Source organism: Erythranthe guttata, chromosome 14, assembly GCF_056151865.1.
Source record: "Erythranthe guttata isolate IM_541 chromosome 14, IM_541, whole genome shotgun sequence".
Taxonomy (NCBI): Eukaryota; Viridiplantae; Streptophyta; class Magnoliopsida; order Lamiales; family Phrymaceae; genus Erythranthe; species Erythranthe guttata.
The window spans coordinates 18,815,335-18,828,234 of NC_142546.1; the positions used below are offsets into that span (position 1 = coordinate 18,815,335).

The following is a 12,900-nucleotide window of genomic DNA, read 5'->3' on the forward strand; positions in this document are numbered from 1 at the left end:
GCCGGATTCCGTCGTCGACCGGCGGTCAACGCCGGTCTCCGGCGTTGACTTTTCAAACTTTTTTTTTCCTTTCGAATTTTTTCGCCGGTTTCCAGCGTTGACTTTTTTTTTTTTTTTTATGCTTTTTTCTTTTTTTTTCTTTTCTTCCGGATTTTTTCGCCGGTTTCCTGCAATCTCCGGCGTTGACTTTTTTTAGTGTTTTTTTAAGTTTTTCCTTTTTGGTTTGTTTTGTTTTTCCACGTCCGCCGCTAAACGTTGACCGTAATTGTGTTGTCATTGACAGTAAATTAACGTGATTATACTGTCAATGATAGTGAATTAACGTAATTGTACTGCCGTTGACATTACATTTATGTAATTGTGTTGCCGTTGACAGTAAATTAATGCAATATTATTATTTTTTATTTTTTATTATTTTTTTTATTTTGTTTGATTTGTTGATAAGTCAACGTAATTATATTACTGTCGTTGACAGTAAAATAACTGTAAACACAATAATATTACTGTCAACAACATCAATATTATTATTTTTTTGGGGTTTTTGGTTTGTTTGAGTTATTCTCGGAGTAACGTAATAATATTACTGTCTATTATTGTAATATTATTGTAAACACAATAATATTACTGTGGTTGACGGTAATATTACTGTTGTTATAGTAATATTGTTGTCAACCACATCAATATTATTATTTTGTTTGAATTTTTTGTTTGTTTGAGTTATTCACGGAGTAACGTAATAATATTACTGTCTATTATTGTAATATTACTGTGGTTGACGGTAATATTACTGTTGTTATAGTAATATTACTGTCACTCACAGTAATATTAATTCTTTTGGTTTTTTTTATTATGTTTACATTTGTTGAACAGTCAACATAGTAATATTACTTTATTACACAATAATAATGAGTTTTATTGTGTTAATATTAATGTGCTAGAGATTAATATAGCAATATTACTGTGTTAAACTATAGTTTAGTTAATTTTACTGTATTTAACAGTAATATAGTTAATATTACGGGTGGGAACGAGCCGAGCTCGAGCCGAGCTCGGCTCTTTTGGCCAGCTCGAGCTCGAGCTCGAGTCCATGTTCCCGAGCTCGAGCTCATCGAGCCAATTTTTTTTGGCTCGAGCTCGAGCTCGAGCCAATTTTGGCGAGCTCGAGCTCAGGCTAATTTTTTTTTTTTTTATTATTATTATTTAATTTTTTATTAAATTTTTTTTATTAGAAATTATTCATAGGAAAATAAAAAGAATTATAAAATAAATAATGAACTCTAGTTATATATATATATATATATATATATATATATATATATATATATATATATATATATATATATATATATATATATATATATATATATATATATATATATATATATATATATATTTCTATTATTATTATTATTATTATTATTATAATATTTTATATAATTATGAATTATTTAAGTAATATAGATTTGTTTCTATTTAAAATACTAGATATAATTATTATTATAGACTATTTACTATTTAGTTAATAATAATAATAATAATAATAATAATAATAATAATAATAATAATAATAATAATAATAATAATAATAATAATAATAATAATAATAATAATAATAAGAATAAGAATAATATATATATATATATGTAAAAAGAAAAAAAAAAAATAGAAGGCAGCTCGCGAGCTGTCGAACAACTACTTTTGGGCTCGAGCTCGAGCTCGTCCGAAGCTCGAGCTCGTGAGCTCGAGCTCGAGCTCAAAAATCCCGAGCTCGAGTTCGAGCTTTTTTCGAGCCGGCTCGTCGAGTTCGCGAGCCGGCTCGGCTCGTTTACCACCCCTAGTTAATATTACTTCAATCACAGCAATATTTCTGTTTAAACGGGAAAAAAAATTACAGAAAAAAAAAAAGAAAAAAGAAAGTTGAAAAGTCAACGCCGGAGACCGGCGTTGACCCCGGCGGGAAAAAAAAAGTTTTTGATAAAAAAAAATTGGGTCAAAATTGAATAATTTGTGAAATTTGGGGTCAAATTGAAGTTAAAAGTAAGTTAATGATGAAATTGGAGCATATTAAAGTATGAGGGGTTATTTTAGTCCTTTACAAAAATCTGGACCATGTGTGGACTTATTGGTAAAAGAGATTTTTTTCTGGATCTCTTTATGAATAAGTACCCATTGATGGGCTTATTTGTAATATGCCCTTAATTCATTACTATTAAATTGAATTTGGAAAGGAATCATATATTTAAACTCCTCTTCCAACATATAACATTTTTGGTGTCTCACATCTCTCAAACCAAACTTAATTAGATAAATTAGATATGAGTGACAAACTCAAATAAAACATTTTAACTATATTCCTATTTTAAAATAAAAATTGATATATATCTTTTGATTTTTATTTAACCCAAAAATACTCTTACAAAGTTACAATACCTAATAAAAGTCACGTGTCTCTTTTTTTTCTAATTTATTTCTCTCTCTCTCTCTCTCTCTCTCTCTCTCTCTCTCTCTCTCTCTCTCTCTCTCTCTCTCTCTCTCTCTCCCTTCTCTTTCTCACGCCGCTCAACATATTCACTTTCTGGTTCTCTCTCTCTCACACACACACGCCCCCCCCCCCCCCCCCTCCTCCTTTTTCTTTTCAATTACAGTGAAATGATGAAGGCTATGACGGTGGTTATGGTAGATGGTGGCGGCGGTTATGGTAGGCGACGACGGCTATGACAACGCTCGGTGTAGGGGTAATTGCATCTAGAGGCTCTGTGATGGCTGGCTCGTTGTTTGCTTGCAACCAACATGGATGAGTCGTGAGGTGGGTCTGGGTGTGGGGGATGGAGAGGGGGAATAGTGGCGGTGGTGGTTGTGGCAGTGGATCGGATTTAGGGTTTGGTGGGGCAAATTTAAGATTTTTCGATTTGGATGTCTACAGATGACTATGGGTGTGTGACTGTTAGGGTTGAAAGGAGGAGTTAGGGTTTCAAGATGTCTGTGGGTTACTACGGATTACTACGGCCCCTACGGGTTTCTGTAGATGTCTACGGAATTTTTTTTTAAAATCATAATTTTCAATTTATTTAAAATAGAAGGGGAAAAAAATAATTTTTTATATAATGAAAAAATACGAAAAATGAAAAAAAAAGAAAAAAAAAAAGAAAAAATAAATCATAATTTTTAATTTTATGTAGAAAAGAAGGGGAAAAATAGATTTTTATATAATGAAAAAATATGAAGAAAAAAAAAATTGTTCCACGTAAAAAAAAATGGTAGATGCAAACTTAAAAATGTTAAATAATATCATAGTTCATCATAGTATATTTACAATCTGCTGTAATTTGAATTTGTGAGTAGCGGGACATTTTTTGAATAAATTTAATAAAGGATGTGAAGCAAATTTTAATTAGACTTGTCATTTAGTTCTAATACGGTTTGTCACAAGGGACTCATATCTTAAGACCCCATATTTTTTTGGGTAAATTACTAAAATCCTGATTAAATTATGAAGAACGCCTCCACCTAGTAGTAATAAAATTCACGGACGTTTGTTTATGTCTTACACGACCCTCTTATTGAGTGATTTTTCACGAAATCTTTTTGATTCGACGGAATATTCTTAAAAAAATGTTAGATTCTATCCCTGCAGACGTTATATTTCTTTATGCTACTTTTTAAATTCAAAAATTACCCTAATGTGGCCTTTACATAGAATCTTTATTTTTCTTAGAGGGTTAAATACAATTTGCACCCTATAAGATTGGTAACACTTAGAGGGTGTTTGGCTAAGCTTATTTTAAACAGCTGATAAACTCTTACGTCTGATAAGATGTTTTAAGAGCTGATAAGCTGTTACATCTTATTTTTATGATTAATTTTTAGAGTGTTTGGATAATGGGCTTATTTCCTATTTTTACTCATTAAAAGATCTTAAATAAAAAGGTGGGGTAGAGGTACTTATTTAAAAAGATCTTATTTGCTCTCCAACAGCTTATTTAAAAAAAAAATAAGATCTTTTTCTAAAAATTTACCAAACACTTTGGAAGAGCTTATAAGCTCTAAAACATCTTATAAGCTCCTTTTAACATTTTATAAGCTTAGCCAAACACCCTCTTACCCTTAAAGTTACAAATGTAACACTTACCCCTCATTAATGAATAGTAAAATGTTGACTTTGAATGAAGTGGCATTATTTCTTCAAATAGTACCCTTCTAGCTATTTTATAAGGGATTATTTGACAAAAGCCCCCCATTAAACATGTCCAGTTACATTAGATCCAAAAAAAATTGGGGCAAATACTGATAAATCCCTAAACCCAAACACAAAGTGCGAGTCAGTCCCCAACAACATATTTTAAGCGTATTGGACCCTAAATCAAACATAAATATGCACTTAACTCCCTAATTGGTGTGCAAAGACCGAAAAACCCTTCACTTTATTTTGAAATTACCTGCAAATTCTGACACACCTTTTCACCTACTTTTCACGCGCCGGTTGAGAATCACGCTCCATACCTTTCAACTATCCGTTGTCTTTCAATTTTCGAACCATTTCCTCAGCGGTTTCAGACAGTTTTTCTTCGTGCAAGCGATTATTCAAGTTCTTCGGTTTTTGTTTGCTTGTATAAATAACCCCAACAAGGCGGAAAGTAGACAGGAAACTAAAGTAATAATTTTCGAAGTAGAAGAATGGTGAAGACAAACAAGGGGAAGGAGAAGCAAGGTTCTTTTTTTTTTTTTTTTTTTCAGGAATCGATAATGAAATTTGTTGTTGTTTTTTGTTGCTGTTAGCAAAAAACAAACTGCATGTTCTCATATTGAATGATTTTGAACATTTCCAGTAGTGGGTAGTACCCAACGGCGAGATTGGGGTTTTCTGAAATAAAAAAATCGAACAACTGGTTCCAATAAAATGTTGTTTTCTTGTTTATGCTTGCAAAAATTGTTCATTTTCTGTGGAATTGCATGATTTTGAACACTTTCGCTCTTGGGTATCATTCGTCTGAAATATTAGTATTTTCCCAAATCACTTTTTGTCATAACAAGGGTTTGATCTTGGGCATTAGATGTGTTTAAATAATATAAGTCTTACTACACAACGGTAGTGCTATTGTAGTTAGAAGGTATAAAAAAAGGTAATGGCAGTTCTTCTGATGTAATTAAATAGTATATGTCGTATTGCCCAATAGTATAAGTACTGTAGGTGTATGGTATTGATACAATATAGGGACGGTATAATTACAATACCTACATAGTACCATTGTTATCTTACAATTGTATTTTTTCTGATTATTGTTTTTCCTTTATAATCGTAATACACTTGCAGATGATGACGCCCAACAAGCATGCAGGTGCTCTCCTAGCGCCTTCAAAGAACAAATGGACATAATTAAACCTATGATGACGGCCAGACACTATGCTGCATTGGAGGAAAATCCTTTCGGGCATTTCTTAAACATGCCTAAGATATACCATAGTTTCTTAAAGGTGTCTGTTCTGTTGAAGAAGACATACAACGTGGAGACACGTACGTTCTGGTTTGGAGGTAAAACTATCCCTGTCGTCTTTGATCCTAGGGAGTTCTGCATCATGATGGGACTACAGTTTAAGGGGATACCCATCGATAAAAACCTGGAAATAGAAACTCCTTTCATTAGACGTGTTTTTGGGGGTAAATTGACCCAAGTAAAGCGTCATCAAATTGCTGAAAAATTGGAAGAGAATGCTGTTAGGACCGACCAACAATCAATTGAGGATTTTTGTAGGTTGTACATTATTTTCGCTTGCAATACTTTCTTATTGCCAAAGGGCAACTTTCAACTGCCGAGGTACGTTTATCCACATGTTGACAAATTGGAGCGCGTAGGAGATTTTGCGTGGGGAAAGTTGGTGTATGATGTGCTCATTGAAAATATTGAGGCACACTTGGCTGGGGCAGGAGGGTATTTTGATGGTTGCACCATTGAGTTGTTGGCATGGGTGAGTGAAAGGATCACTTCTTTGGGATTCGCAATAAGCGTTTTCGAATACCCAAGATTTTTTCGATGGTCCGACTCTAAAATACCAGCTGATGAACGTCAGGCTAAACATCTTTTTAGAGAACTCACACCAGACAAGGTAACAATTTTGATTTATGCATTTTCATTGTGTTATTTGCTTACGTAATAAACTAATGTACAATTTGTCTATATGTTTATTAGGTGATATCATTCTCCGTGCACAAAGAAGAGAGAAAGTTTTTGGTTTCACCTGTGGAAGAACTATCTGGTCCTATTGTTGCAGCTTTGGAGGTCGGTGGAAAAGTCGAAGTCAGGCGTGTAAGTGAAGAGTACTATTAATGAGATGGACATGTCCCATTTGTAAAGCAACGTGATGTTGTTTTATTACACTAATCATTGTTTATTTTATGTGAACTGCAGCAGCATTTTGGAAATGCACAACAAGTGAAGAGGAAGAATGTGAGATTGGAAGAGACAGAGGGGAAGAAGAAGAGAAGAAGAGCTCTTATTTTTTAAGAGGAAGAGGAGGAAGATGAAGAGGAAGAGGAGCAAGATGAAGGGAAAAAGGAAGTGGAGGAGGAAGATAAATTTTTTAATGCTGTTGAAGAACTTGGAGATGAGGAAAAAAAAGAGAAAGAAGGAGAACAAGAAGAAGAAGAAGAAGAAGAAGAAACATTGATAAAAGTACTGAACATGGAGAGGGAGAGAAGGTCGAAGGCAAGAGAAGACAATCGAAGAAGAAAGAGTCGAGGACAAAAAAACAGCGTAGTCTCTGCTAAACTGCCCACAACAGTAATTATGCCTTATAATTTAATAATAAGTATTATTATTATTATTGTTATTACTATTATCACTAATGATTCCTTTGGATATAGGTTGTCGTAGATAATTCTACGTACCAGGGGAGAACAGACTATGTATGTCGAGATGAGCTTACTGATGTAGAGAGGGCAGTACTGGATGGGTACCTCGTTGATGTTGATTTGAGGTAAAATCACTAACTTACTGAACATTTGGTATATAATAACTTCTTATGTAGTATCGGCGTACTAAACAAATAGTGCATGTTTATTTCTATTGTAGTGCAATTGTGATCGAAAGAGGCCCAAACGTATTGACTGGAAAGCATATGTGCGATCTTTTGTTTGATCAGCATCTGAGTGGGGAGCACATCGACATATACATGAGCCTGTTAAATTCCGAAGCGATCATGGATGAACATGGGCATGAGATTGATTATCTCGAGACCCCTGCCCAGGTATAAAGTGGTTTAACAAATATGTTGCATTCTGTGTATACTGGTTTAACAAATATGTTGCATTCTGTGTATACTGGTTTATCTTATATTTTTTTTATTATGTTTCGTAGTATGAGATACTGGCACGAGATCGAATGGACTTCAGAAAGATGGGGGATACAGAGTTGGATACCTTTTTAAAGAGCTTAACATATTTTGGATCTACCGCAGTTGAGAAGCTTGGAATAGCACGTCTCTACAGCAAAAAATATGTTCTGATACCTATAAATCCCAAAGATCACTGGTTCTTGCTTGTATTGGACCCAAACGAAAAAGTTTTTCGGCATTGGAACTCCCTAGCCCATTCTCCGACGAGCCCAGGAATTGCAAATTATATCGTAAGTCCTTAAATCGATGATTACTTCTTTAATTTATATATTGGGGAATGTGGTATATGTTTTATTAATCCATAGTTTGGGTATTGTGATTGAACGGTACTGCAATATGGTAATGAAAATACATGTATACTAATATAATAGTATATTTTTGTAGGCGAGTTATTATAGCAGGGTGATTGAAAATAAAACCGCGTTGGATATACCTTCAGATGTCGAATGGGTAGAAGGATGCAGACAACAAGAAGGGAATGATGATTGCGGGATTTTTGTGTGCATGTGGGCATATTGCCATGCTAGAGATGACGCCGAGACTTGGAAAAAGGCGAAAACTTGCTTGATCAAAAAACTCCGTCCAAAACTAGCACTTGTCTTCTTAAAGCACCAAGGCGTGGATAGAGAGGCAGTAGATGCTGATGCTTTGAACATATTTAGAACAATTTTTAAAATTATTTTTGATTATTTTTGAACAATCTGTTTTATGGGTGTTTTTGGGTTGTGATTGTCATGAACAAGTACTTTTAGATTAGTGTTTGCGTGCGATGATGGTTTTAAAACTTGTCCTCTTTTTGTGGTGTTGTGACACCTATTTTGAATAGTGTAAGTGTTTTGCAAATTAGTTTTTAATACTCTTTTAGTTTCTTGTCGATGCGTATAACCTACCCCATCTATACCATTACCTAAAATGAGGAATACCATAATGTTGATGACTTGAGTTGCTCAAATTTGTTTTGCACATTTGTGATCCATAAGTTTGGGAAAGACATTAAATATGTTTTATATTAAGGTTGTAAGGTTTTTTCAGGTTAGTTTTAACTTTGGGGTTCAAAATGGAAAGAATGTATCGAATTCCTTACAAGATACACTACTAATGTGCAAGGCTTCTATGTATAAGTGATTGTTTTCATCACAAGTGACCATATTCAACAACTATCAACTCCCAAGTTGTTTCAATTCTTGTAAATGAGTCACAAAATGAATAAATGAGGGATGAGATGGTTTTCTATGGTTGTATTGACCCCAAATGATACTATAACAAGGGTACTATTAGTGAAGTACATCAGTGCTATATCGTGGGCAAACAGATACAAAACAACGGTTCCGTCCATCCATATACACGCCACCGATTATACTAGTCGTTAGACCAATCAACACCATAATATTGATGGCATGAATTGCTCGATATTTTTTTATACATTTGTGATCCATAAGTGTGGGAAAGACATATAATATGTTTTAAATTAAGGTTGTAAGGTTTTTTCAGGTTAGTTTTAACTTTGGGGTTCAAAATGGAACAAATGTATCGAATTCCTTACAAGATACACTACTAATGTGCAAGGCTTCTATGTATAAGTGATTGTTTTCATCACAAGTGACCATATTCAACAACTATCAACTCCCAAGTTGTCTCAATTCTTTTAAATGAGTCACAAAATGAATAAATGAGGAATGAGATGGTTTTCTATGGTCGTGTTGACCCCAAATGGTACTATAACAAGGGTACCATTAGTACAGTACAGAAGTACTATATTGTAGGAACTATAATACGTAGATATTGTACGATCCATGCGTGAGTTGTGAACGTGATATACAGAACAGTAGAAGAACAATAACTATCACTATATTGTATGAGTACATTTCTTACGAACAACAACAATTGATTCATCGATAGAGTTAATTTATTTGTAAGTACCCAAAGTACTTACACATTGACATTACAATACGATTAACAAGCTACAATACACGACACTAACTTTTAACTCGTATTGTTACGGTGATTAGTTAAGAAACAATACATAGGTTTGACAAATCATGTAAACTGCAAATATTACTAGGTTTAACACTATCAAACTTTGAATTACTCGAGCTTCATCTCTGGAATTCTTCACTTTACTTTCGCGATGAACTTGGTTCGTCGATCCACTCGTAGCTTCACTTTCTTCATATCGAGAATAGTTGTGGGAGAAAGTTTGCCCAATTTCAAATGGCTCACACCAATGAGAATAGCCATGGTCTGGGCAACAATAAAATAGCCTCCCTGGATTCAAACTTGTCTCCGAAACCATGATTATTGTTTTTTTCCCACAATCACGACGCTTGCAGTTATCTTTTTTATATTTTAAGCTACTCTTTTGAGAGTTGCTACTGGAAGAAGCCATGAATGAGAAGCAGACGAACATAATTACGTGCTTTTTATAAGTTCTGACGACAAAAATAACGGCTATATTATTGTAACGGTCATAAAATTCAAATCGATTCACTTATTATTCTTCTGTGAACCATATTATGTTGTACGTTATACCATATCAACGTAATAACAATACTATTGTAACCAAAACAGTGCGCTCTATTGTAACTAAAATAGTCATATCATGGTACATACAAATGGATAAATAGTACGAAATACATGTCAACAAAGTACAAACAACATAAAAAGAAAGTAGAAACAGAGTAGTGCTACGGGACTGGTTGTTTGCACGTACGGCGATTATGTCCAGGTTTACCACACCGTGCACACTTCGTAGCACGGGTTTCGACTTGCGATGGAATTCTTTTCGTCCTTCTACGGTCTGGTTGAGCTTTCGATGCAGGTGGATTAATAAATACATCTTCCGGGCCATGATTTGTTTGTGCATTGTACAAATCAAATTCCTCATCAAAAGAAGGAATTGGATTAATTGTGTACTTGTATACTTCTTTGTACAAATCAACCCGGAAGCAAGGATCAACAAATTCAAATACCGAATATCCTTTCGCCTCAATACATGCACATGCATGTTTGCACGGAAGTTTATCCAACTGCCAAGATTTGCAAGTACAGGTCCTAGTCTCTAAATCAACACCATACGACTTATCCTCTTCATACACCTCATAACGCGTACCACTGGATCTGGTATATTTTAATAAGCGAGAGGCCGTATAGTTGATTAATAATCTCTTTTCAACTCTTGGACACACTGTACCAGCCATGACTCAAGAATCTTCCCGTCGATTACCTATCATCTTCATTATTTTGATTCGTATCATATCAATCATGGATGGAACTGGCAAAGATCGTTCATCTTTAACCCAACCATTCCAGCATTCAACTTGGTTACTGTTCATTATTCCCCATCTATCCCCAGAAAAGTATGCATTGGCCCAACGATTGGGATCAGAGTCTCGGATAAATGATTCCGCACGAGGCATTGATTGAACTATATGAGATATATGTTCCTCAAACTCTTGCCGAGTAGGAGCAATTGCAGCCTTATGTAGAACACTCACCCAATATGCTTTGTTGTGCAATGGATACGATCTTAGAACCTTTATTCTAAAGTTATCCTCCAAATGTCGCAAACAATAAGCATGGTTGCTACCAGGAAATACCAGTGGAATGGCTTTAATAAGCCCCGAATGACGATCAGAGAAAATTGTGTAATTTTTCAATAAACCCCCATTGTGATAAACAAGAATATCTTTCAGCTTATTACAAAACCACTCCCAATTCCTATCATTCTCGGCATCAACAATTGCATAGGCCAATGTGTATAACTCATCATTTGGATCTTTGGACACAGCAGAAAGTAAGCAACCTTTGTACTTATTTTTAATATGAGTCCCATCCAAACATATCATTTGCCTACACCCACGGTGGAAACCCAAAATAGAATTTCCAAAACTAATAAAGATCCGAAGAAACTTTTGAGTTTGAGGGTCAATCTCATAATCGGCACAACTACCAGGGTTATTCTGTTTTAGTGCACGACAATAACGTCTCAGTTTATCTAACAGCTCGACTCATCCCCATGAATGTCATACATTGCTTTTTCCTTACCTCTCCACGCCGTATAGTACTTAAGCTCCACACCGTACTTTCTTTGGACCTCATTCAAAATAGCAATTGGTTTGTAACCTGGCTCATCTCTCAATTTTTGTTTCATAAGTTGCGAAATCCACGTAGCATCGGCTTTGGGATGACCCCTTGTACGAAGAGTAGCATCACCACAACTGTGCTCAAGAATACATTTGCGAATGCCGAATAACTTGTCTGATTTATGAACTGATGCATAAACCCTCCATTTGCAATTTTCAACAATGCATACGGCTATGATCTTTTGTTGATCATTTTTCTTGTACTTGAAGGTTCGATTGTTAGCAATGCAGTAATTTTTTAACATAAACCTAAAATCATTAGCATCTTTGAAAATTTGATTCTCCCCGCGTATGCAATGTCTCCATGCATCAATTGAATCTCCAACCGGATTGTACTCAATTTGCAACGGACTGTTGGAACTAACAGACTCACTGGAAAATGCAAAAACAATGAAACAAATTGGATTATTACAGTGGACTACAAATAAATTGTAACAATTGAAATAAGTACTTTGAGTGGAATGCTTGCATACGAGAACTCAATTTATAAGATACTTGATATACAATCATTCCATACTATTAGTAGCCTTATATGATACTACGAGCTTAGTTATTCTACACTATCACTGTAGTAACACGATACTATGTAGTATTATATTCTATGCTATGATCACATAAACAAATTGAAAATGCATACAAAACAGAATGGCTGCATACCCGTTGCTGGGGGTCCTCCTTCTACGCCCATCAAGTTCATTAGTGCGGCTCACCATAATGTCGACCACACTCATGTGCATTACCAAATGCAATGTAACCATATTCACCACGTCTTCGTCAGAAGTCAGTGTGACGAACATTCTTTCACGGGGAGCCAAGTATTGGAGCACCAATTTGTCGGGATGTATATCGTTCCACTTCATTAAGATAGATTCATAGATCTCCTTTAAAGTCGAATCATTCTTAATGGAAATGATGTGCAGAGAATCACTGTACCGACAACTTCCAATAATACCAGCGGCGATGGGGTTTGATTCACCATTTGCTGCCATTGTGGGAAATTACAGTTTTTTTTCGTCGGAAAACAAAAAGTTGTAACAGAGAATATGAGGAAACGAAGAGGAGAGAGAAACAGAAGAGAAAAAATGGAAGAAAAAGGAGAGATGAGAGAGAGTGTAGAAGAAAAAGGAGAGAGGAGAGAGAGTGTAGAAGAAATAGAAGAAAGAGGAGAGAGGAGAGAGGAGAGAGAGTGTATAAAGTGAAAAAAAGTGGGGTCAGGGACTGAACTGCATGTTTATGTTTGCTGTAGGGACTGACCCGCTAGTAAAACATTACTGGGAACTGACCCGTATGTTAGTTTTTGAGTTGGGGATTTATCTGTACTTGTCCCAAAAAAATTCTCATCTTTTAATTTGTTAATTAAAAAAGGTTA

The 12,900-nt window shown here is 34.9% G+C and overlaps 3 protein-coding genes across 4 annotated transcripts; 1 reads left to right on the forward strand and 2 right to left on the reverse strand.

The window, feature by feature from the left end:
- The first annotated feature begins 4,712 nt into the window (after window positions 1-4,712).
- On the forward strand, window positions 4,713-9,333 carry LOC148765364 (uncharacterized). 2 transcript variants are annotated; one of them, XM_088813794.1, is made up of 7 exons: window positions 4,713-6,102; window positions 6,186-6,302; window positions 6,405-6,776; window positions 6,860-6,972; window positions 7,068-7,242; window positions 7,353-7,619; window positions 7,774-9,333. In XM_088813794.1, exons 3-7 carry the CDS (start codon window positions 6,678-6,680, stop codon window positions 8,083-8,085), a joined length of 966 nt encoding a protein of 321 aa, XP_088669920.1. In that variant the 5' UTR covers window positions 4,713-6,102; window positions 6,186-6,302; window positions 6,405-6,677; the 3' UTR covers window positions 8,086-9,333. The 2 variants fall into 2 exon arrangements, with proteins under 2 accessions (XP_088669920.1, XP_088669921.1); XM_088813795.1 differs by having other exon boundaries at window positions 6,408-6,776.
- Window positions 9,334-10,589: 1,256 nt separating this feature from the next.
- LOC148765365 (uncharacterized) lies at window positions 10,590-11,234 on the reverse strand. Its single transcript, XM_088812768.1, has one exon. The coding sequence runs from the start codon at window positions 11,232-11,234 to the stop codon at window positions 10,590-10,592; it is 645 nt and encodes a 214-aa protein (XP_088668894.1).
- A 149-nt stretch (window positions 11,235-11,383) lies between these two features.
- On the reverse strand, window positions 11,384-12,535 carry LOC105957216 (uncharacterized). The gene is made up of 2 exons (XM_088812769.1): window positions 12,189-12,535; window positions 11,384-11,903 (listed from the first exon to the last, which is right to left on the reverse strand). The coding sequence occupies exons 1-2, from the start codon at window positions 12,518-12,520 to the stop codon at window positions 11,384-11,386; spliced, it is 852 nt and encodes a 283-aa protein (XP_088668895.1). The 5' UTR covers window positions 12,521-12,535.
- Between the last annotated feature and the right edge of the window lie 365 nt (window positions 12,536-12,900).